Raw genomic sequence first — 24,563 nt, 5'->3', positions numbered from 1 at the left:
TGCTCAACCAGAGATGTAAGCTCTGGAGTGCCGCTGCCTCTCACAGAGTCTTTGGCTTCCCATTACACACAGATGTCACCTCTGGCTCAGGAAGCTTCTGTACCACAAGCCGCTGGGCTGGAGAGTTTCATTACATGCATGCCCTGTTCCCCAGGCCTCTCCTACCAGGCTTCAGGGCAGACAGACCTTCCAGCTCACCTCAGGTTTTTATATGTTCTCATGTCATTTTTTTCCCCCCGGTCTCAGTCTGCTTATCCCATAATTGAAAATCTATGAGTAGGTCGACATTCAATGTACAGTGGCAGTCTTCATTACTACCTTGTTACTCAAGCAAAGTGATGCAGATCCTCTCCTGGTTCAGCTAGAATCTCTTTTCTCCCCGTTTTGTAGCACTTGGTTGACTAGCTTTCTAATTTCATGTCTGATTCCATGTCACACACCCAGTCTAGACAATTCAATCTCTTTTTTCCTTTTCTTCCCTGAAGGCGAGCATCCAATGCCATAAGAGCTGGAGCAATCAAGCTGGCCCCTAGGCACCGCACCTCAGAGGCCTTCCCTCACGCTGTGGTTATGGACTGCACTGAACAAACCTCCCAAATTATTCTCCAAAAGATGGCATTCGCACAGACCCAGCAGGGACAGGCAGTCTGATTCCTTCTTCCCAGACTGCAAATGGTGGTGAACGTTTGGTGTTAGGTGGTGTTCTGGCCAGCCCTTGTCTCCAGCAGGAGGCTGTTTTTTCCTGTGGTGTCCTACAAGCCTTTGATTTCCTTTTCTGAGTGATTTTTCAGTGTCTTAACTCTTTGCTGTGGCTCGCCCTGGCTCCTAAGTTGGCCAAAGCTTTCCTTGTGCTTCATATTTTCTGGAAAGCATTTTTGTCCACAATGGTCATGCTGCTGATCACCTCTTTGATCCATCTTGCCATTTTAAACTGGGAACCTTCCAGGAGGATTTTGCACTCTCTGGACACTGAAGCCTTTTATCCTTGCCTGCAGGTGACCTCTTATAAACTTCTCTTATAAGTTTCCAGATGTTGCTTGAACTCCTTGTGCAAATCCTCCAGCTGTCTCAGATCATGTTTTGCATCTTTTGATCATTTTCGATTTCTGTTCCCACTGGGTTTCAGAGGAATCCCACACGTAGGATTTCTCCTCTTGGAAGCAACGTCTCGCTCCAAACATTGTTTCTGCAATTTGAAGGTTTGCAGGTTGTCCCAGAGGGGACAAAGCTGGCGAAGATGCTTCAGAGCTGCTCCAGGTGCTGCACAAGGAGGTGCTCCAGAATCGTCCTCCTTCCCACTCCCATGTATGAGTTACGGAGAGCGTGCAGAGCCATTCCATTGCCCACAGGAGGGCTCAGCTGGAGGCAGCTGTCTTTTCTTTCAGAGTTCCAGCTCCCCCTGAATCAGCGCTCCCCAAAAGTTTTCCATGGACTTTTACTCGGGCTGAGCTCCATCTTGTACCTGAGCTGCACCTGAGGTTTTCTTGATGCTTTCCAGTCAGGAGGAGAGGACTTTCTCCTGCAGCTCCACCTCGAGTGCCCAAACGGGTGCTTGCCTCGGGGCAAGCGATCCCACACGGCACGTCTGAGCGCTACCGGCGATGCCCGGGCGCCGCCAATCCCCTCCGCTCCCTTCCAAGGGAGCAGCCTGGCAGCCCGCGCGTCCGCTGCCGTTCCTCGCTGGCGCTGCTTTTCCAGCAGCCCAACGGGAGCCCGCGAACCTCTCCCTCGGGCATTCCCAAATATAACCTACGGGAACACGGCGCACGCAGCCCCAGTTTATTTTTAGCCCTCTCCGTTTCGTCGCGCTGACAGTGTGAAAATGTCACCGGGTTAACGGGGCTGAAGGTGCCCGCGGTGCCACCCGCACCCTGCCCGGCAGCGGGAGACTCTCCAACCTCCCCGGCCCGCCGCTCACACCCCGCGCACGGCAGCGCCGTCTCCTGCAATCAGCCGCTGCCCGCCCGGCTCCCCTCGGAGCGGGTCCCGTCTCCCGCCTCCCTGGGGGCTGCTGCGGGGCAGAGCCCAGGCCGGCCAGAGAGGAGCACGTTGCCGGCCCTGTGCCGCTCCGGGCGGGGAGGGGGAGAGAGCTGCGGTGCAGCCGCGGGGGGCGGACGCCCGGAGCCGGCGCTGCGTGCACGTGCGGGGCTGCGTGCGGGGTGCAACCACACGCGGCGGCACCTGCGGCGGCTGTGAACGGGGGGGTCGAGGGGACAGGGGGGGACGTGCGGGGACGTGCAGCGTCCGGCAGGGGGAGGCGGAGGTTTCCTCCCCACCCACTTCGCCAGAGAGGAGCAGCTGTGCCTTACGGGGACGGGGGTCGGCCCCATAGAGTGGAAATAAGAGTGGAGATTAAAGGACGTAGAGATCGAAGTCAATTTAAAAATAAAAATAAAGAAAAATGTTAAAAGATAGATATAGGAAGAAAAAAAAACAAGAAATAGAAAATAGGAAGAAAAAAAAAATCAAAGCAAACATTAAGCGAATAAAAGCGAAAAAAAAACAAAAACCCACACCGCTAAAATCCAACAGCGGCGGCAGCGCCGGCAGCCGCACGGGAACGCCGCTCTCTGGCAGGGCTGCCCGGGGACCCCCCCGCCCCGCCGCCCGCCGAGGGCTCCCCGCAGGCCCCGCCCCCCGCCCCGCCCCCTGCCTCCCGGCGCGCGCCGCACGTGAGCCGGGTGCGGGGCGGGCCGGCGGCGCGCGTGCCCCGCGGGCAGCTCTGCGCGGCGCGGCGGGTGCAAGGCGCGGCGGTGCTGCGGGCGGGTGCGCGGGAGCGAGGCGGGCAGGGGGAGCGGCGGGGGCGAGGGGGCCGAGCCGCCGCACGCTTTCGCCACTGCACGGGAGAGGGGGCCGGAGGCTGCATGTGCGCAGCTCCGCCCGCGGATCCCCGAAGCCCGCTCGCAGCATCCCGCGGATCCCGGCCAGCGCAGCGAGGGAACGCCGCCCGCCGCCTGCCATGGACGAGGGCATCTCCCGCCTGCCCGAGCGGCAGCTGCTGGAGCACCGCGATTTCATAGGGTAAGCGTCCCCGCCGCGCCCCGCTCCGCTCTCCCGAGCGGAGCGCTGCAGAGCGCTGCGGGAGGCGGCTCCGCCGCTCCGCTGCCCGTTCGGGGGGCGCCGGGCCGAGCTCCGGGCCGGGCTGCAGCTCCGCGTCTCCGCAGGCTGGAGTACCCGGCGCTCTACATGTGCAAGCCCAAGCGCGGCGTGAAGCGGGACGAGAGCAAGGTAAGGGCGGGCTGCGGCGCTCCGGCACCGCGCTCCGAACTTCCCCGGCGCGGCGCGGCGCGGCGCGCTGCGGTGCGGTGCGATGCGGGGTGTGCGGGGCCCCGGGGCTGTGCGTGACGCCGGGCGCCTCCGTGCCAGGAGACGTACAAACTGCCGCACCGGCTGATCGAAAAGAAGCGGCGGGACAGGATCAACGAGTGCATCGCGCAGCTGAAGGACCTGCTGCCCGAGCACCTCAAGCTGACGGTAAGCCCGGGGGGGCCTCGGCTCCCGGTGGTGCAGCCGGGAGGAGGCCGAGCGCCCGCCGCCTGCCTTGCAGACGCTGGGGCACCTGGAGAAGGCGGTGGTGCTGGAGCTGACGCTGAAGCACCTGAAGGCGCTGACGGCGCTGACGGAGCAGCAGCACCAGAAGATCGTCGCGCTGCAGAGCGGTACGCGGGCCCGGGGGCGGGCGCGGGCAGAGCGGGGCAGCGCGCGGCGGCGGCGGGCGAACGCTGTCCCCCCCCCCGGGGGGCTTTCCCGCAGGGGAGCGCTCCGTCAAGTCTCCGGTGCAGGCCGACCTGGACGCTTTCCACTCGGGCTTTCAGACGTGCGCTAAGGAGGTGCTGCAGTTCCTGTCCCGCTCCGAGAGCTGGACCCCCCGCGAGCAGCGCTGCGCCCAGCTCCTCGGCCACCTGCACGCCGTCTCCTCGCAGTTCCTGCCCGGCCCGCGGCTCCTCTCGCCGCCGCCGGGCCCGCTCGCCAAGGGACCCTCCTCCTCTTCCTCCCCGCCCGCCCCCCTCCGCGCGCCGGCCCGCAAGCCGGAGGGCCAGGCGCACTGCGTGCCCGTCATCCAGCGGACTCACGCCGCCGAGCCGGGCGCCGAGACCGACACGGACACGGACAGCGGCTACGGCGGAGAGGCCGAGGCGCGGCCGGAGCGCGGCGCGGGGCCGGTCGGGCCGCTCCCCGCGCTGCCCGTCAAGCAAGAGCCGGCGGGGGACGAGGCGCCGCCCGCGCCCAAGCGGCCGAGGCTGGAGCGGGGCGGCAGCCCCCCGCCCGGCGCCGCCCTGCCCGGCGCTGCCCGCGGCGCCGACGCCGCGCTGCTGAGCTCGCTGATGGCGCTGGGCGCGGGCGGCGGCGCGGCGCCCTTCGGACAGCCGGCGGCTCCCTTCTGCCTGCCCTTCTACTTCATCTCCCCCTCGGCCGCCGCCGCCTACGTGCAGCCCTTCCTGGATAAGGGCGGCCTGGAGAAGTACCTCTACCCCGCCGCCCCCATCCCGCTGCTCTACCCCGGCATCCCGGCGCAGGCGGCCGCCGCCGCCGCCGCGGCCGCCGCGGCCGCCGCCTCCTTCCCCTGCCTGTCGTCCGTGCTCGGCCCCGCCGAAAAGGCGGTCGGGCTGTCCCCGGCGCCCCACCTGCCGCCCCCCTTCGCCGCCGCTGCGGTGCCCGCCGCCGAGCCCGGCGAGGAAGCGGAGCCCGCGGCCGCCGAGGAGCCCGGCACCGAAGGGCCGTGAGCGCGGAGGGCGGGCGGGAGGCGGTGCCGGAGGGGCCCGCGGAACCCCCCGCGCCGCTGCCCTACAGAGGACCGTCCCGGACGAAATTTGCTACTCAGTATTTTTTTAATGTTTGGCTTTATAAGTGCATACGTATGTTAAGGAAAAAAAAAAAAAAAAAAAAAAAGAAAGAAAAAGAAGAAGAAAAGGAAGAGAAATAGTAAGGATACTTTTTTTTTTTTTTTTTTTCTCTCTCTCTCTCTAAGGTAACTTAAATGTCGCACCTTATTGTGATGGGTTTGTAGTGTCCCTGAGTCCCGCCGAGATGCTCGCACCGCGCCGGGCGGGCTCAGGTTGGGGCGGAGGGGCGGCGGAGCCCCGCACCTGTGCCAGCACTTTATGGGCGGCCGCAGTGCCTTGGGCACCCCGGGGCGCCGCCGGCTTCGGGCGTGCGGGGAAGGAGGGCAGTGCCGTTATGTAACCCCGCGTTCGGCTGTTCTGTTTTCGGCTGAGGTATACAGCTGCGGCGAGTGCGTCTGTGCTCACCCGTCTTTATTTAATTCAGTATGTTCCCCAGAGATTTCCCCCCGAACCGTGCTGTATAAAATGAATGTTTCTGCACTGAACTACGGAAAGAAAACCCCTCTCTCTCTCCCTCCCCTCCCCTCCCTAAGAAAGCGGAGAGCGGCTCGTCAGCTCGAGCTCGTTTGAGCGTAAGTTCTGACTGACACAAACCGGAGGAAAAACCCCCCGCTTTGCAATCGGACGCCGAGACCTTTGGGGCAACTTTCCCGGCCGGGCTCTCCCCTCATCCCACTCCCGAGCACCGCGATTTCCCTTTCTGGAGCCAAACCAGACGCCAGATAATCACACAGATAAAGCTTTTATAATAAGGCTTAAACCGAGACCTTGCCTGGATATTTTTAGTTTGTTGCCAAGGTAGCACTGTGAGAAATCTCACTTGAATGTTATGTAAGAGGTGAGACACAACAGTCTGACTCGGCGCGAGCGCGTACCCGGCTCGGCCCGGCGCTTCGGTGCATTGCTGCTGCTGTTGCTGCTGTTCGCCTCAAACGCTGTGTTTAAACAACGTTCCAGACCTTAGCGGCCTACCGAGTGGCTGTATGTACATAGTTGTTAATACATCCAATTAATGATGTCTGACATGCTATTTTTGTAGGGAGAAAATACGTGTTAATGATATTTTGAGTTAAATATCTTTTGGGAGGATTTGCTGAAAAAGTTGCACTTTTGTTACGATGCTTACGCTTGATACAAGCTTACGCTGTCTTAAATTATTAAAAGAAAATAAATCCTGTCTGCAAGAAACCAGCTGGTTTAGAACAGATTAGTATGTGATATATTAGAGACCGATCTTTATATTCCGTATTTTCCAGCACTCCGTGAATTCTATTATCTAAATATTTCCACACTATTTTGTGATTAAAAAAAATTCTTACTAAGGAATAAAAACTTTAATACGCAAAACGGGGTTGTCTACTAATTAAGAACCTTACGATAATAGGTAATAACAATAGGTGCAGGGAGCGTCCCACGCTGTGATGCTGCAGCTGACGGCGATCGCTGCGCGCCTCGTTACGTTTTGAAGCTGGGTTTCAATGTGCTCTGTTTCCTTTAAGTCACTTTGGCCATCTCCAATGTAAGAGGTGCGTGTTCCACAAAGCAGTGCGTAAAGTGCACATGGAACAGATGTGCTTCTTCCTGATGCTGACCTTTTCCCTCTTCTTCCCGCAAAATACTAATTTTGTCTTTTAAACTGAATCCTTTGCGTTTGTGCTGCTGTGTGTATGCTGTCTTTGTTCACTATGAGCAAACGTGATGGTCGACGTGACGGTCAGTTCCATGAATACCTGAACTCCAGAGGAACGATAGATGTCCCAGTCTGGAAATCAGCTAGGGGAGCTGAACCTCTGGGACAGTGGGAGCAGAGTAGTGGGAGCAGGCAGATCATGCACAGCATGGAAATACACCACCCTAAAGACCTCCGTAGGTTTAATATCTGAGCCGTTCATCACCTTTTCTTCCTGTTCCAGGGAAATAAAATTAAGGAAGCCCTCCAACAGTAGCCTGCGTTTATGTAAGAGAGAAATAGAGAGTGCTTCTTGCTCCCTCTTCTGGTTCCTCAGCACCAGTGCCCTGTACTCGGCTGCACCGACAGAATGAAGCTGGAGCATAGACATCACGGCAAAGTCTGGGACTCGTGCTGACTCCAGCGGTCCTTTGAGATACAAGAGGATGTATAAATCGGATGAAAAATAAGTTCTTCTCTTAAACTGTTTAAACACGATTGTTAAGAAGTAGGTGTGTGTCTCTTTGTATTCTATAGTAACATTAATTTCAGCTAGAAAAAGATACCATAGAAAGATCCCAATCTGTGATTTTTCCCATTCAGTCTCAGGGCTGCTACTTCACAGCCCTTGCCTGTCAAGATCAGTTACTGTGGGCTGAAAGCAAAGTGTATCGAAGGCAATATTAAAAACTGCCACTGGCCATGGATGCTGTTGCACGTGCATGGGGCTGTCACAGGGATGAAAGGGAGCTGGATGCAGCCCTTCTGCTCTGCAGCTCACCAGCTACTTTGCTTTGACCTGCATACCTAAACAGCTACATTGGGCTGACCGTGCTCATGTACCATCTGGCCAGGTAGGGAATGGGCCTTACTGTACGTGAAGCCCTTCCTGTCAATTTATGACATGCCCAGAAATGGCAGAACCGTGAAGGCTTCTGAAAAAAGCCCATCGCTACCCCTCCTACACAGCTTGGGTGGTGTGAAACCTGAGTGAGGACCAGGTTCTGTGGCTTCATCACTTTCCAGCTTTTGGGAATACGGATCAGCTTAGATTTTGTTGGGCTATAAACCAAGATCCTTATGATGTTTTACCAATTTCAGTGTTTACCGTGTACAATAGCAGGATGGCTTATTTTTATTAGCCCTTGAATCAAGCGTGCCAAATGATTTCATGACGAGTTACGGCATTAATGGAGTCTATTAATTTATTACATAAAACATAAAGGCAAAACATGTGTGTTCAGATAATACCAATGCCTAACAAAAGCAAACAGATTTAAAAGAGGCTTGTAATTGGAGATGATAACCCACTGCTGCTGGAGGCAAGAGGCAAATGCCAGGAGGGATCCAAAGAGTCAGCTCTTCAGGTTTTCATTCAACTCCAGGCTTCCTCAGATCCCTTTGGAGCCCAAGCCAAACTATGTTTTACATTTTCTCACAGTTAAATAGATACATATAAACAACATACAACAGCCTGGCAGGCTTACGTATATATTCAACTGCATGCAAATATCAGTGCTGGTCATTCCTACCTACATTCTGTAACTCTATAATACGTGGTGCAACTCTTACCTGTGCTTCCCGGGTGCTAGCAGTGCAGGACTGGGTGGTGTATGTATGGCATATGCTGGGATAGATACTGTATTTCTCATAAACCACGAGACACAACATAAAGGAGTAAATGTATTTTCTTAAGCAATAAAGTTAGAAAACAGTACATTATGACAGCACGGAAGGTTCTACCACAGTGTGCCAAATAAAGATTGTTAAGGCAGTAGAAGGTAATATCATATAACTCCCACTTAAGGCAATGAAAGTTTTATGTTTGGAAAGATTACAGTTACAGAACTCAAACTGACTATTGACTCTGTTTAAGAAAGGCCTGACCTACCAATTAAGTCAGTGTGAGTCTGTTTCTTGAGCGTAATTGGTTTTGAAGTAGGTCTCAGTCTAAGTTGTGGGGCTTTTTTGTTTGTTAGCTTGGTTTAATTTTTACTGCTAGTTGGGGCAGACTGACTGTGTTCAATACTCAGCAAGCCTGGGGACTGCGTGCACTGCAGTGTTTCGGCACAGGCAAATTTATAGTCTGTGGGTCTCACAATGTGTTTCCTTTCCTCTTTGAACATCAACTCCTGAAGTCATGTGATCTTTGCCTTCACTTGAGAAGTTTCCTGCCTGTTAGCTGCAGAAATGTACTTAAAATATGACCTTAAAGAAAACAAGAAACAGAAATGCCTAATTTCTTCTCTGTAAAAGAACTTGTAATTTTTAGAACCAGCTTCACTCAAGAAAGCCTGACTCTCTCTTCACTGTTGCTGGCTATGCTGCAGAACAGCTCAGAGAAACCAGTGGTTCACCTGCCGCTAGCAGCAGCTGTGCAAGTCGCAGACAAACCCAGGCCAGAGTGAGCTGTTGCTGCCACTTGTCTCTGGGTCCCTTGTGTAGTCACAGGTCTCCAGGTTTGCCCACCTCCTTTGAATACAAACCTCGCCACTACCTCCATCACCCAGGCCCAGGTCAAGCAGCATGGCTCTCTCTGCCTCCCTGAACACATGGATGCCCAGCAGCACTGTTGCTGCCTGCTCCTGGGGCACCAGCATGCCTCCTCCTGCCTGGCAGTGCCTGGAGGAGGCAGGTCATGCATGGCACGGGCGGCAGGCCATGGCCTTGTGCTTCCCAGGAAGCTGGGACCATGGTTTCAGGCAGCTCTGTAAGGCCCAGGGCCAGGGGACAGCTTTCTCCAGCATCCGTAGAGACCTTCTGTTGTTGTTTTCTTTCCTATTATGTATTTCCAAAGCTCAGTGTCCCTGTCCGTTTTTGATCCTTGTGCAGGCCACAAGCACGTGCACTGATTTTCACCAATCTTTTACCTCAGCCAAGATCTTCTGGGGTCAAATAAGAAAACGAGGATTTGTTCCTCAATAGAAACACATCCACGTTCCCTTCCCCACCGAGTTTATCGCAGTCAGGTGCTCAATCTAGCAGAAAGGACACAACACTAACTGGCACAAATCCCATCTGAGTGCTCTGTGGGCTGGGTCCCTCCATCCTGGGGTACCAGCAGATCCCCAAGTACAGGCATGTGCCAGGCGTTGCTGTCTGTGTCACTGCAGCCCAGGGAAGCGCCTCCAAGCCGCACCCCTGCTCATCTCCCTCAATGCTGAGGTGAGCCAGGTCTGCGTGATACATCTCCATCCAGACCAAAGCCGGAGAACCGGATACCAAAACAGAAAGGCTTGCGGTCACGGCGCTCTCACAACTGAGCCATTTCTGAAGAACAGCCTCAGGAAAAGGGCTGTGTAAATGCGGCACCCTCTTACTCAGCAGAACAGGGCTCCCCGAGTGCGTTCCGAGCCCCAGCCGCGCTACGGAGCGCACCGGGCTGACGGACGCTGAAGCGGACTCGATGCTCCCTGCGCTTCACCGGCACAGTTCGCAAGGCTTCATCCCCACTGCCGGCAGCAGGCAGCGCAGAGCTCTGCTTACACACAGCGCTGCTTGCAAAGCGTCCCTGCGCAGGAGCAGCCGTTCATCTGCACAGCCCTCGGCACGGCACTGAGGTAAAGACTGGGTTACGGCCCTCCGAGCTGGCTCGGGGGCAATAACCCTTAGCCGTGGCCCCGCTCCAGTGGCCAAGACGACTGCAGGCCCGGATCCCGGCTTCCAGCGGCGAGGCCAACGGCTCGGGAGGAAACGCCGCGTCCGTGCCCCGTCAGGGCGCAGATTCCGCCTCAGCCCGGCGGCTCGCCGCAGCGCGAGGCACAGACCGCCGTCACGCGCGCGCCCACCTGACCGGCGCGCACGCTGCCCGGCACGTGCTGCGCCGCCGCAGGGAGGTGGGGGGGGGGGGGGAGGAGGCGCGCCGGGGGGGCGGGGCCGCGGCGGTGCCATGGCGACGGGCGGCGCGTTCCCTCAGGAGGCGGTGCTCGTGGGACGCGTTGGCGCTGACCGCTCGGTCGGAGCGTTGCGCTGAGGGAAAAGAGCAAATCCGTGCTTTCTCAACAAACCGAAATAGGTTTGCTCCTTTGCTTCAAAACTGACTGTGGTGGCAGGGGAAGCTGTGGCTGGAAGAGTGAGGAGATAACGTGGTCATCTGAGAGGAGGAAGCTGGATTCCAGCCCTGCTTTGCGTTTTATGCTGCACGTTCTGATGCATTTTACGTTGCAAGCTCGCTGTAAACAAACAGATAAAAATGGGTACGCACAGGAGCCTCTGCACGCACTCTGCAGCCCTCTTGCCTCATTTTGAGACCCTAATCTCAAAGTATTGCAGAGTAAGCGACTGCTTAATGACCCTGTGCAGACCGCAATGAGATCCACAGGAGAGACAGAGCAGTGGGAGACGCGGGGCTCAGCCTCCTTGGGGGGAGAGAAAACCACCGATCCGAAGCACCGACGGAGAGAAAAGTTCTACTTAGCGAACTTTTACCTCAGTGCGAGGCTGCTCCTCTTCCTGCCGCAGCTTTTTGAGTGAGGAGTGGTGCCCTCTGTTGTCATAGAGAGAAGTTGCTGTGGTTAAGGGGACAGAACGTGAATGTTTGTTTTTGTTTTTGTTTTCCAGTACGACAGCATCTTACAGGTGCTCCGGTTTTGACGCACACACAGCTTGCTGGGTCTGACAGCTCAATGTACTGTGCTCAGGAATTCAGTTCCCAGAGTGAAGTCCATGAAGGAGGCATCCATAGTGTGTGCGTGCCAACAGGAAAAGCCTGGTTACTATCAGGCTATGTAAAAGGTAGAAAATATATGTGGAATAGGCAAGAACTGCTCCTTAGAAATGCCACCAAGGTAAATGAAGAGTGTGGGAATACTTGTGGGCAGGAATCAGAGCTAAAGCAGCCTTCAGCATCTCCTTGCACCTGAGAGAGAAGGAGTTACCGTGGTTTAAAGGTTGCTGTCATCAGGCAGTGTTGGTGGGTGCTCCTAGTCCATCCATAAAGAGAAACACCCGTGTAAACTTGGGACTGCAGCTTGTTCTATAGAACAGAGAAATTAGTAAGTGAAGATCTATCATCTGCCTGCAAAACATGAAGCAGCTATACAAAATGCCTAATAGCTGGTCACAAGTTCCTGTGCTGTAAATGACAGGGTAAGTACAGTTATTTCAAATGACCTTCGAGAGCAATCTGTCCGCCATGCCCCAGGAGCCATCTCTGGGATGTGTGCTGCCATCGGTGTCTTGCCAGGCCTAGAAGGCACTTCCAAGAGTCCAGCTGTTTCCTGCAATCACTGAGTGCTGTCTGCTATAACTGTTTTAAAAGTACACTGTAATAGCACGGGTTTCCTTGGGTTTAGTAGGGCCGTACATTCAAAGCGGCAGAAGGCAACTGAGTTGTCTGTCAAACTCAGTGACAAGGTACTGCGTGACCCTTATTTTTGTTTCTCAGATCACCTGTATCTTTTCCAGGAAAAAAAGCTGCCTGGTCAGAAACAGCATGCTTGTAGTTTAGGGTACCCTAGCTTTTTCCCTAGTGGGTACAGTCACATCATTTGCATGTGTACAAGCCTGTAAAGAGGGGATCTCTTCCATTTTAACAGATGTTGCCTGTGAGTCCACACAACATGACAGACAATGCTTTTTTGAAGGCACTTCTGCGTTGTGAGATGAGCTTCTGGCTGAGCCAGACGGAGGTAGGTGAAACTGCAATTCAGCCATGCAATAATGAATTACAGCAGAAGCATCACTGTGAATTGCCCACTTGTTTGATGCATGTTTTCAAACCACTGTAGATTCTGATGTGTCTTCAAACCAAAACATGCCATGCTTGGTTATTCCTTCTGCCACTGGAACTAAATCTGGCTATAATCAAAGTTCACTTTTTTTTTGTTTTGTTGCTTTCCTAGCAAAATAGGCAACTTATATTTGCTGGCATAATATCAGTTAGCTAAATATGGTTACCTTAAGAAGAAATCGTTATAGATTCAAATTTTATCTGCAGATGCAGCCATTCCCAAAATTGCATAGTTCAGATTGAGTTCCTTTTGTTAATATCCTTCAGTTACATTTTCACATTGTGGCTTTAATCAGACACAGATGCCATGAAATGCCATGCACCTGTCTGTGTGCATCAGAGAACGTATGTGTTTCTATAGTCAGAATGAGACAGAACAATGCCGGGAGGATTACCCTTATTCTTAGGTCAGGCTCTAAGAGTATTTTTACTTCTTGAAGCTGAGAAACTGGTGAAGGTAACTAGAGTCTTGATAATCTGCACTACAAGAAAACAAACCTAACAGTTCATCATATAATAGCTTGTTATTGTTGTTAATTCCAGCTTTCCCACTTTGCAGTCCCTGCCAATGAACTTAAATTGGCTTAATCCTGCTAGGAACCAAACTCCTCCTGCATTACTGAAACCAGTGTGCTAAAATCAATGGTGGATGAAAACATTCATATTGCAGGATAAAGCTTCAAGTTTAAAACAAACTAATTAGATCTCATAGGTAAAATCATTGTAGCTTTATTGATTGAACTGGCCCAACACTTGCAAACGGAGATATTAAAAGTCACTTCTTTTGAAGTGCTTCCATTGGTTAATTTGAAAAGCAGATAAATCTTTTGCTAAGGGGACAAGATTAATCCTCTGATTGAAGGGTTAGGAGCAGCTTCCTCTGTGTAGGATATTTTGGTAACTCCAGACCACAGTACTGCTTACTATTGAGCTGCCTCTGCTCATTTACGTCTTGCTCAAGAGCTAGAGACCGGATGCTAAGCCAGATGGCCCTCCACCTGAGTGAACTGCTGTTGGACAACTCTGCATTTTCTGTGAGATCAGAGTGGACATTTTAGTATAGGATTCACATTCAGAAGTAGGTACATAGAAATGATGAGCATTCTGTGGAGGTGCTTCACCTCCCTTGGGCCTTCATTTTCCAGTTTAACAAAAGCAATAGTAGTACTGACAGCCCTGACTAAATGCAGATATGTGTGTGTTCATATGCAACAGATTTTGCTTCTTGAAAATTTTAGGCTGTGTTCCAACAGTGTCAAACAAGCAGTTTCCCCAGGTACTCACACTTCTCAGGCTACTGGGCTTGATTTTGCATTTGCTCACAATACCCAAAGTAAGTGGTTGTCCTGTCTTATTGCATGCCTGGGAAGGGCTAAGTCCACTTTTCTTACCAAAGCAGGTGCCAGAAGCACCCAGAAGCAGGTGCTTTCAGCTGAACAGTTCCCCAGGTAACTGTGGACAAAGGTAGCAGTAAGAACTTCATTGAGCAGGACTTGAGATAAGATGCCATCAGCTCATTACTCACTGCTTTGTCAAATGCCTGTGGCTGCACTAATCATTATGTAAATGGCAATGCCTTAAAATGATATTTGATCTCAGAACTGGGCAGGAGCATTAAAGTCTTTGTGCTCAGCCTCACTAAGGGGTGCTCCTTCTGTACAAGTCTCCAGGGTCAGAAAAAACAGCTGCAGAAAGGCAGCCTTCTTCTGCAGTTTAACTCTTGTGCACTTTCTTTTTTCAGCCTCTATAATACCAAAGGGTTTCCACAGACAACCATGAAATGGCAGCCTTTCACAGCGGATTACTAGGTGCTCACATGTTGTTAGGACATCAGCAGACCTGTGGAAATATTGGAACGCTTAGGACCACTGAGCACATTCAGCCTGCTCAGTCAATTGTTTGTACTGATCAGCTACAACACGCTCCCCATAGCACTTGGGAAAAGACTCAGGCTGCCTCTTATAATAGCATCACTTTGAAAGAAGTGGTTGAACTAAAGTTGAAATAAGAGGGTTTTTATTCCTTTATTTTACTTATCTTTCCTCTTTAGAGAAAAAGCAGTTTAAAGCTAAACAAGAATTCACCTTCAGAAACCTCCACCTTCCCCTATAGGTCTGCATGCTGCTCACACTTACACTAAAGGTAACTCAGAGTGACTTTATGTCATCCTCTTGGTACCGTGAAAAGATATACTTTATTGCAATAGTATTTAGATGGCACAGCCAAGATCTGGACCACAGAGGGCTAAGTACTATTTGCTAAACAAATAGGAAATGAGGCACGGTTCCCCACAGGGCTTGCAGTATATATAGACAAAGTCAAAGGGGATGAAACAGCATTATCTCAAGCTTACAGCTGGGGGACTCCAATCCAGAGGAATTATATTAGCTCACCCAGGGTCACACACAGGAAATCTGTGGCAGAGCTGTAAAATAAAACAAGAACTACTCAGTCCCAGAGAAATACACCAGGCACAGCAGAATGTTTCAACTCACAGCAGTAGAGGTTTTAGAAAGCTACCAGGCCTGAGCACTCCTTACAGACTGTGGGAACTGCATCAGTTGTGCCTCAACCACACTCGCTGCTACAAGGACACAGCTCTTTGTAAGCATCACTGCATCCTTTCTGAAATAACACATATAAAGATGGGATGTTGTGTATTTACATGATTCTCTCTCATGTGCTGTATGCCTAGACAATCTGCTTTCCAATTAGCTGTGCATCTGCTGCTCCAGGCATGTTGGCATGTACTGCTGCCCTCTCGTGTAGACCTCGTTGTAATTGCAGTGATTTGATTGAGTCAAAGGGGCAAGATTACCCAGTGCCCGGCATCTAGTGAAATCTTACATGCCAACATTCATCGAATGGACAGACAGCCTTACCTTTCTCGTTTAGCTGTGTCTCTGTCTCATCCACTCTCATTTTGATCATGAGACAAGCTACATACAGTGGAGAATCCAGGTCATATTCGTGGCAACCACGATGCAGATTTTTTAGGTCAAGGTAACAGTTAAGACAACATTACAGCAGTGGTGGTGTAGTTAAAAGATGGCTGGTGCTCTTGGGTTTTTCATCAGCTTTCCAGAAAGGCAGTTCTATCTCAATGATCAAAGTTCTCCTCAGGTTAATTCTGACTGTGCAAGTCAAATAATCTTTTCTCACACATAGCATTTGATCAAAAGGAGCTTGGTGAATCTAGTACAAGGGATATATTATTGCAGGCTGTGACACGTATCACTATACGTGTTATTAAGAAATTCCAGTTATTCCCCATTTAAAGGCTGGCCTGCATTTTATTTTAACAACAGCTGCTGATGGTATCCAGTGGTACTGCATCACTGCCTCTAAAGCTGGATGGTTTCCTTCACCCTCCATCATACAGGTCACAAAAGGGCAAATTAGCAAGTTATAGACTTTTTCATTGGTGCACATCTTCCATCACTCCTCTCTTCTCCCCCCACCCCCCTTTTTAAAAATTATTATTATACCAGCAGTCTTCCCTTTAAAAATAGCTAGGCAGCTACATATTGGCACTCATCCAATTCATTGGATACAGGGTTTTTTTGTGGGGGTTTTTTTGTGGGGGTTTTTTTGTGGGGGTTTTTGTTGTTGTTGTTATTTGTGTTGGTTTTCAAGCCCAGCATGAGCTCCTCTGAAGATCTTTTTCAAACTTGTGTTCATTAAAAAGAAATTACAGAAATTTCTGCTGTTGATGCCCTGTGCCTGGAGACTTTCAAGGCAAGGCTGGATAAGGCCCTGCACAACTTGATCTAGCTGTAGTGTCCTTGTTCATTGCAGGGAAGTTGGAGTAGATGGCCTTCAGAGGTCTCTACTCAACTCAAGGATTCTACGATTCTATGAAAACTTTTGTTCCTTCCACCTTGGTTCAGGATTAAGTATTAGTTCTTTTATATTGCGTTTTCTCAGGATATCTCCAATTATTTACTGCCTTTTTTTCCTGCTGCAAGGAGGTAGAGCAAGGCAAAGTACATAGCTGAAACAATGAACACAAAATAATATGTGCAAAAAAATATGCACAGAAAGGGAAAACATAACTGAAACAATAGCTTCAATTCTGTATTTTGGAGGAACAGTATAAATGAAAGCATCCCCATGAAAGCATGGGGAACAAGCCAACATGCATGTAGTTAATGAAGTAATTAAATTATGAGAGAGGTGTCATAAATAGCCTCTATCTGTTGCAGGCCAAATCCCCTTCTCTAGTGTGTTACTGCACAGGAATCTGTCCTATTGACTGGACTTCACGTGTTGGTTGGTTTTTTTTTGTGACCTTCCTTTTCCTCAATACACCTATGACTCAGAGGAATGGAAACTGAAATCAAAGTAATACATAATTAACTCATGTGGACCAAAGCAAATACCAGAGACTGACATCCAGCTGGCAGCTCCTTCAGTTGAGAATCCCTCAGCTGTGTAGCTGTTAGACCACATTAAGCTGCTGGATGACTGAATAAAAAGGATTACTCTAATGATGCTCCCTCATTCCACGAGAGCCTGTAGAGACTCCTGCAGCCCTTCCATAGTCAGGGATTCAGATCTGAAAAGCATCTCTAGAAAATAAAACAATCAAAAAAGGATGGTTATTTTAGCCAGGAGTCGCTGCAGAGCAAATCATGTGCATGGGAGAGAAACAGCAGGGCTACAGCAGCACTGCCTACGGGACAGCAAGGAAGTTTCCTGCTCAGGGGTACACAGACACACCAGAAGTGGCATGTGGACACTATCAGTGGCTGAGCCAATGAGTCAAGTGGAGAGGGTGCTCAGGTAAATTTATCACCTCTTTGCATCAAGTTTCTTCTTGCATTAGCACATGACAAAGAGGTTCCCTGCAGTATCTGGACTACTGCATCCAGGCTCGGAGCCCCCTGGAAGACACAGAGCTCTTGGAACAAGTCCAGAGAAGGACCACTAAGATGATCAGAGGGCTGGAGCACCTCTCCTGTGAAGAAAGGTTGAGGGAACTGGGTGTGGTTAGCTTGTAGAAGAGAAGGCTCTGGGGAGACCTCATTGTGGCCTTCTTGAAGGGTGCATATAAACAGGAGGGGGAACGGCTGTTTATGAGGGTGGATAGTGATAGGACAAGGGGGAATGGCTTTAAATTGAGACAGGGGAGGTTTAGATTGGATATTAGGATGAAGTTCTTCACACAGATTTGGTGACATATCGGAACAGGTTGCCCAAGGAGGTTGTAGATGCCCCATCCCTGGAGGCATTCAAGGCCAGGCTGGATGTGGCTCTGGGCAGCCTGGTCTGCTGGTTGGCAACGCTGCACATAGCAGGGGGGCTGAAACGAGATGATCGCTGTGGTCCTTTTCAACACAGGCCATTCTATGATTCTATTAAGTTGCCCACCAAACAGTAGCTTACGCTTAACAACTCAAAGCCATAGTTTGGTGACATGACAGCACAAGAATAGGGAACTCATTGCAAAGAAGGGGACAAAGTACACAGCATACCCATCTGGTAAACAGAACAAACCAGACCAGCTGAGATTGTCTCCATCCAATATTTCTGGAGAAAATTAATGATGAAACAGTCGTTGATCTAGACAGTGTTCACTCATTGACACTAGCTACATTACCAAAGCTAGCAAATATATCATCCTCAAGAAAGACAATAATGGACGGTCACTTACTGTGTCCTACTTCAGACACTAGAGAACTTCGCTGAAACAATCATTAAAAATTGGGACTACAAAGAAATATCACCTAGCTGACAAGGGTGTGACAGGCAGAAGAACTCAGAATAGCTTCTAAACAAAACAGACCACTGATCTGCTTTGGTTTTGCAACTCATTAGTGGTCCAGCTACACTGAGCTAGTTAGTGCTGCAGCACCACTTTGTTCTTTAAAGGCAAAGCAAAAGATCAGAACCATTAGCTGTGCCACTGGCTCTACTGGAGCACACTGGAAAGCCTTAGATACCACAAAGATCAGCTAGGTGACTTGCACAGAAGCAGAAAATGGCATCTTTCAGGAGCAGAGGTCCTTTACAAACTTACACGGTCCCGCTAGTATGAATGCAGCTAGCTAGGGCTTCAGTGAAGCTCATGACCTCATCTGTCTATCGACAGCACTACTACTGTTAGCTCATTTATCTTCACATCTAATGAGACTGAGCTTCAGTTGGCTTAGGAAAAGAGATTTGTTGAGGCATTAGACTAAGGACTGTATTTGGATAGCTTAAATCACTGTTCCCTGGCTGTAGCAAGTTCCCCTGATCAACAACAATGAACTCAAATGATGTTCATGTGCCCTGCTGTCTTCAGCACAGGAATTAAACCTGAATCAAGCCTTCAGCGCTCTGTTCAAAGCTTGATTTCCTCTTGCTGAAGCATATGCACCTTGTGTATTTTTCTTTGAAGGTTCTGTATATCCAATTCCCCTCTCTGATCATCATCTAACAACTCCTGCCTCTCTGCTTTAAAAGTTATATTTCCTCTGAGTTGCTGATCCTTTCTGTTATTTGGGGATGAATATGAATCTCATTGGCCGTTCTTCAGGTAAAAACAAGCTCCATCACTTCTTCAGTTTCTTGGCTGTATTTGTACGTGTACGCTTTCTGGTAGAGGCCCCACAATGACCAGGCACGTGTCCCCTGACCCAGGTAAACTATCATTTGGGAGCAGCCACCGTCATGCTCAACAGAAGGTCGTTTCTGAAAGCATTTGAGCTCCAGACACATAGAACATCATCTTGTTCTTTGATGGACAGAGTTCAGCTGTAGATAAGATGTATGCAAGAGGTACAGCGCAATTCCAGCAAACCATGAACTGTAAAGACCCAAAGTTTCAGAGGGGCATTTATTGTATGGGAGCATATTCAATATCTTTTGTCAACCATTCATGAGAATAATCAAAAATAGAAGCTTTTTAAATGACAAAATATAGTTACATATAGTACAGATTTTTATCTTGCATTGAAGCAGAGCAGTAAGAAAATGCTCATTTGTGTTTTCACAGTTAGTTGGCATTGCTTCTCAGTGTTAAAGCTTCAGCAACTCAGATCTTCCAGTCTGAGCTCCCAGTGAGTAGTTTCACCAGGTGGCTGTATTCACACGAGCATGCATGTCCTCTGCATTTTGATACCCTTTTTACTAAATATAGTGGACATACTTGATCCATCTTGGAACTGCTTGCATTTTCAGTGGTACCAAATATGCTTGAAATGAAGCATTCTTGCCGTAACAGAAAAGCCTCTTCTATCAGAACATGCTTTCAGGTCCAATTCAGAAACATACCTGTGGTTAAACCCTATTTGGTTCAACGGACTCTGAATTTATCCTTTAAGACCACCTCTACTCGTTCTGTCTTTCCTAAGCATTGCACCTTGGTGTGAAGAGTTAAAACAGTATTTGGTCGCACCTGGAAGTTGCTTGCAACACCGCAAAAGATTTGAACATTCTTCAGCAGTCCATTTACTCAAGGCATTCACTGCATGCATGTATTTATGTATATACTGCACACATATTCCCAGCCATCCCACAATATTATTGCAATAATTCCTTGCTGGTAGAACAGCTTATATGCCAAGTTTCATTTCTTTAGTTTTCTATAAACAGGAAAAACAAAACCAACCAACCAACCAAAAAAAAAAAAAAAAAAAAACAGCTGAAGAAAGCTAGAACAGCTTTCAGTCAGTCACTATATTGGCATTGAAAGCTTTATTTTGAAAACTTTAAGCAGCAATACTGAATAAATAGAGTGATTGTTTTGTCATCTCCATACAACTGATGGCCTTCATCCAAAACATTAAAATACTGTAGCAAATAAACATGCATGTTTCAATGTTCTATTAAAAAAAAAAAAAGTGTAATATAAAGTAACACTTTGACACTTATTAATTTTGATACAGTACAGACCATTAAAGACTCTTTTCTGGAGAAAATATCCGAATACAGGTTTGGTATTTACATGGATCATTAAGGCCCAATTCACTCAAGTTAATGCACATCAGGAATTTATATGCTTCAAGATAACTCGCTAAAAATTACAAGATCTGTTTTTTGTTCATACTCATATGATCCCAGTTCACTAAAATATACTCTTCAGCTAAAAAGAAGGCAATTATTGCCCCAGGAGACTTACTTCACTAAAAGATCTTTTCCCTCTTACTTCACAATGAAAGCAGTTTGCATATTGCTAATGCTAGTGGTAGTTCTCTTGCTACAGAACTTCCTTCCAGCTTGCTAGGGTTAATAAAAACAAGTAATCACAAAGCTAACATAGCATTTTCAGAAGCAATTCAGGCACTTGGGAACCTAAGTCCCACCGAAGGATAATGGGAGGCAGGTTCCTAGCTCACTTTTCAAAGTGGGATTTGCATTTCTCCGTTGCTTGGGCATTCAGAACGTTTACCTTGGCATTACCCTATTGGCTTGTCAGTCAGTCACTCCCCATTCCCCCAACAACATAGCATCACCACCAAAAATAAACTGTATCCTCATGGATTGGAGAGATAACAGTTAATTTCCATTAATATAAGTAAATAAACTTCAGGAGTTCTCCATATAAATTCCCCATGCACTGGAAAACAGTGCTTGCGTATTTAACTATTTAATGCAAACAAAAATAATTATGCTGGCCAGTACATAATCTGGCACTTGATTAGCACATGTGACTTCTTTTCTGCTAATGCCCCATGAGGAGGTTTGAAACACTTCTGAAAATGAATTTTTCTACATTTCTAAAAAAAGAGTGAGGTTCTGTAATTGATCACAAGCAAAACTCTTAGCGCCGTAACGTGAGGAAATTTTGTAACTGTAATACATTGTTCAATTCACATTTAATGTGATGGCATGCCACTTCTTCTTGGTTTATTTACAAAGAGGGTGAAAATGCTACAAAACTTTAACCTGGCTGAAATTCAATAAGCAACAGGAGTATGGAGGGAGGGAGCTGCAGATTTGTCGCTGTCTCACAAATGGCAGGTTCAGACACAAAAGCCTCTCCTTTGCCACAGCAGTGGCTGAAGATGTAAACGTTTTCTAGACCACCCTGACATATGCTAAAGCCCTGATAAGGAGGGTCCCCTTGGTGATGCAGTGGTTATTTCTGAGCCAGCTCTAGGCCGGCACTTCAGTCAAACAGCTGCTGCAATCAGCAGATGCCATTTTTTTATTTTTTAACTTAAATGGGAAAATCCTTCCTTGGTTCTATTAGGAAACCATAACTCAAGCCCTCCAAAGCTGCTCTTCCAGTTCCTTTCAATCCTTTTCCTCCTCCCTCTAACCTCAGGAATAACCTCACAGAGAAAGAGGGCCTCTTTTTTATGCCCCAAGAGCTCAGTTCAGCTCAAACTTGTATCTGTGGGAGATGGACCAGACACTTAAAGTCTGACAAAAATATTAAGTGGGTAGGTATGCTCATCTACCTTATCTCAGTACAAGGCTAAGATTGCAACAGGCTTTTCCTTGCGTTTCTCCCCGTGCAGCATAATTTGGGCCAGAGTTTGCAAGGTGCTGAGTGCCTCAGTTCTCTAGTGTCAAGAGGAGGTGCTGAAGATGCAAGATATTCAGTGGAGAGGGCCTTTTTTTTTTTTTTTTTTTTCTGTAAATTGAACCCAGAACGTAAGGCATATATGCTCAAGTACCTTGGACAGATATTGTCCTGAAACTATGTATATTTTACATTTTTTTTTTAATATATATATATATATCTATATACACATTCTCTTTTTAATACAAAGTTATGGGCACAGTAAACATGAGCACAGAATTGTGATAAACTAACAGTAAAATTGCGAGCACTGCGAAGGTTCCTTGGATAGGAACATCTCATTTGCCAGTTTACTCACAAGGAAAAAAGAAGACCTGATAATTTAAACAGTAAAAATTCAGAGTCCATTTGGAAAGGTCCTTTATATATTCACAGCCTTATCTGTTGCTGTTAGTCTAAGTACAGCAGCATTTTTAGAATATATGATGCCATTAATAAGTGGAAAATAAAAAATGCATTGAACACTCAAGAGTCCTTCATCTTCTACTATATCTGACAAAGCCACTGTTTGTCAGTATGACTAGGAAGCTCCTTTCCTTAAAAAAGAAAAAAAAAAGAAGGAAAAAAAAAAAAGAAAATTGAAATTAACATTTATCTGCACATCAGTAAATCAACACAAGAGGCTGCTAGGAGTTAAAAATATTCTATGGCTAAAAAGCTTGGAGTTTCCTACCAGTGGTAAAATCCTGACCCTACCAAAGGTATTATTGGGAGTTTTGTCATTTTGCCACTGACTGAACTCTGGGGTTCCTCTTCGTTTTTATGCTCTGGGGTCCTAACTATTAAATACTATTGTGACAGCACTGTGACACCCTCTTACATCATGGTGACCATCATCCCAAATGTGTGGATGATAGTTTGAGCTGCTGTTAGAACAGGAAATCCAAATGCAACTAGGTAAGGTCCATCCATTCTCCATCTCAGAAGGCTGTAGCCTCCTAACGTATATCAGCTGTCCCACTGATGCCAATAACTTACTCTGCAGACTTGTGCACGCTGTCAATCCAATTTCAAGAGCCACACCCAACTTGCTACTTGGTAGTATTTTTCTGAACAAAAGCCATTTTGTCTAGAGCTCGCTTTGATTGCATTAGAGTAACATTAAGATAAAGTGTTATCTCTTTGTCTTTTTTTTTTTTTAATCTACTAGATCTTTTAATTTTCTGTTTGTATACTTCATGTTCTGCAAATGACTGAGCAACAGTACATTTTCTAAGGGGCTAAAGTATACCATTTTACATGGGGGACTTGGAATGAAATTGGCCGAGCTCCACTCAAGTCAGCAGAAGCTCTGCTATTGACCTCACGGGACTCTGCCAGGTTTCTTCCCTCCACAAAACCTGGATAAATTCTGGAAGGCTGGGAGAGGATGCTCATTTGTGTTGTTTTGTTTTTTTTTCTCCTCCAACAGCATGATTTACTGCAAAACAAGAACACTGTAATGGCTATTGGCAGAAATAAAGTACAAAATCACACACAGTGAAAGCCTCTTACTCTCTTTTGGTAAGATATATGAAGACAACTTCTTACATTGCTCTTTTCTCAAAAGGCATATACAATGTGGCAAAATATTTCAAATATACATTCTATATAATAAAATATCATCTAACTAGTGCATCCTCAATTGTATGCTGGAAATATTCTTACCAAGCTAAGGTTTTAATTCCTTCAGTCTTTTGAACACTAGGTGCTTTTCTCAAGGCAGATTCAACAGCAAGTAAATCCCACAAACTCACTTTTCAAATCTTAAAAGGTAGCAACAGATGGAACATGACATATGACCCACAACAGAAATGAACAAAGTCAGTGGTGAGAAACCATTTTAGAGGTTCAGCACACAACTCTCCGCATTTCAAAGTTGTTGCACTTGATCAAATGCTGGATGTCTGTACATGCAAATTAAAGTCACCTTGTCAGACTGATGTACAACCATACATGATTATTCACAAGTTAAAAAATAAAAAATATAAAAGGTCAACATTCACACGTCCATTGATTAAAAGGAATAAATTAAACCTCAAATCAATTGCATACATGGTTTCCTTCACCCTCAGTCTTTTATTTATGCCTATACATGGAATAATGTATACTTTCCCAAATGCTTCTGAAGTGGCAAAAACCTCCATTTGGTTTTGCGCTCTAGGTGTGTGACAGCAACTTCACCATTGCCAATTATGAATTGAGACAGTTCCTCTGTCTCTTCAGTGCACAAGGTATGGCTCCAAGTAGTGTGTTGGAGGAAGAAGACAAAAAATAGGGTGGTTTAACAAACAAAACAAAACAAACTTCTTCCATTGATCATTGGCGGAACAAAAGAAAAGTGTATCTTGTCCAGGGTACCTTGCTAGGTCCTCTCCTAGAGGTATATAGTGTCATACATAAATGCCCTCCGGGTTAAAACCAGACGACAGGGGATTCTGCAGGATCCGAAGGTTACTGGGGAGCTGCCTCGATGATCCAGGGCGCTTCAATGACCCCGACTGAAATGTCGGCTCTGCACAAGAAAGAAGGCAGTTACAAAAGTCATCATCAAAGGTAACGTCACAGAACACCTCCCCTTCTTCCTGCTTACTGGCAAAGTTAGTGCAGCTTAGAATAAAAAAATAGCACTACATACAACAAAGAATTCAAATGCCTGAATTGGAAGTGATGAGAACTAAGGTGCACGCTCCCTACTCATTTCAAAACACAGAGCTACTCAATATAATTACTCTCCCACAAGGAACACACAGATAGATACATGCAATGCATTCATGCAGCAGTATGCAGAAAGATCCTGTACCTATATATAACTCAAAGCTT

The 24,563-nt window shown here is 48.0% G+C and overlaps 2 protein-coding genes and 1 long non-coding RNA gene across 7 annotated transcripts in view; 2 read left to right on the top strand and 1 right to left on the bottom strand.

Annotated features, from left to right (window-relative positions):
• The first annotated feature begins 2,750 nt into the window (after positions 1-2,750).
• BHLHE41 (basic helix-loop-helix family member e41) lies at positions 2,751-8,849 on the top strand. Its single transcript, XM_031597171.2, has 5 exons — positions 2,751-3,021; positions 3,165-3,228; positions 3,367-3,474; positions 3,548-3,659; positions 3,754-8,849. Exons 1-5 carry the CDS (start codon positions 2,960-2,962, stop codon positions 4,722-4,724), a joined length of 1,317 nt encoding a protein of 438 aa, XP_031453031.2. The 5' UTR covers positions 2,751-2,959; the 3' UTR covers positions 4,725-8,849.
• Positions 8,850-10,391: 1,542 nt separating this feature from the next.
• On the top strand, positions 10,392-23,249 carry LOC116231420 (uncharacterized). 4 transcript variants are annotated; one of them, XR_016469313.1, is made up of 4 exons: positions 10,392-10,528; positions 11,074-11,247; positions 12,051-12,143; positions 23,173-23,249. It is a non-coding gene; the product is annotated as an uncharacterized LOC116231420 (long non-coding RNA). The 4 variants fall into 4 exon arrangements; XR_016469314.1 differs by lacking the exon at positions 23,173-23,249 and adding an exon at positions 14,295-19,333; XR_004167456.2 differs by lacking the exon at positions 23,173-23,249 and adding an exon at positions 13,986-14,263.
• RASSF8 (Ras association domain family member 8) overlaps positions 20,063-24,563 on the bottom strand; it is a 78,828-nt gene continuing 74,327 nt past the window's right edge. For both annotated transcript variants that reach the window (XM_031597168.2, XM_031597169.2), the window contains exon 6: positions 20,063-24,255. In XM_031597168.2, the coding sequence (XP_031453028.1) occupies positions 24,134-24,255 (122 nt within the window). In that variant the 3' untranslated portion in view covers positions 20,063-24,133. The remainder of the gene's footprint in view (positions 24,256-24,563) is intronic.

The sequence above is a fragment of the Phasianus colchicus genome, chromosome 1, assembly GCF_987193195.1.
Source record: "Phasianus colchicus chromosome 1, bPhaCol1.hap1.1, whole genome shotgun sequence".
Lineage (NCBI taxonomy): Eukaryota > Metazoa > Chordata > Aves > Galliformes > Phasianidae > Phasianus > Phasianus colchicus.
Note: the sequence above shows the minus strand (reverse complement) of the source record. Positions and strands in the feature narration are given on the sequence as shown.

Bases quoted from the DNA above. Each gene is read 5' to 3' on its own strand.
- BHLHE41 (XM_031597171.2), top strand. From the start codon at position 2,960: ATGGACGAGGGCATCTCCCGCCTGCCCGAGCGGCAGCTGCTGGAGCAC. The intron at 3,022-3,164 runs GTAAGCGTCCCC...GCGTCTCCGCAG, and splicing joins GAGCACCGCGATTTCATAGG to GCTGGAGTACCCGGCGCTCT. The intron at 3,229-3,366 runs GTAAGGGCGGGC...CCTCCGTGCCAG, and splicing joins TGAAGCGGGACGAGAGCAAG to GAGACGTACAAACTGCCGCA.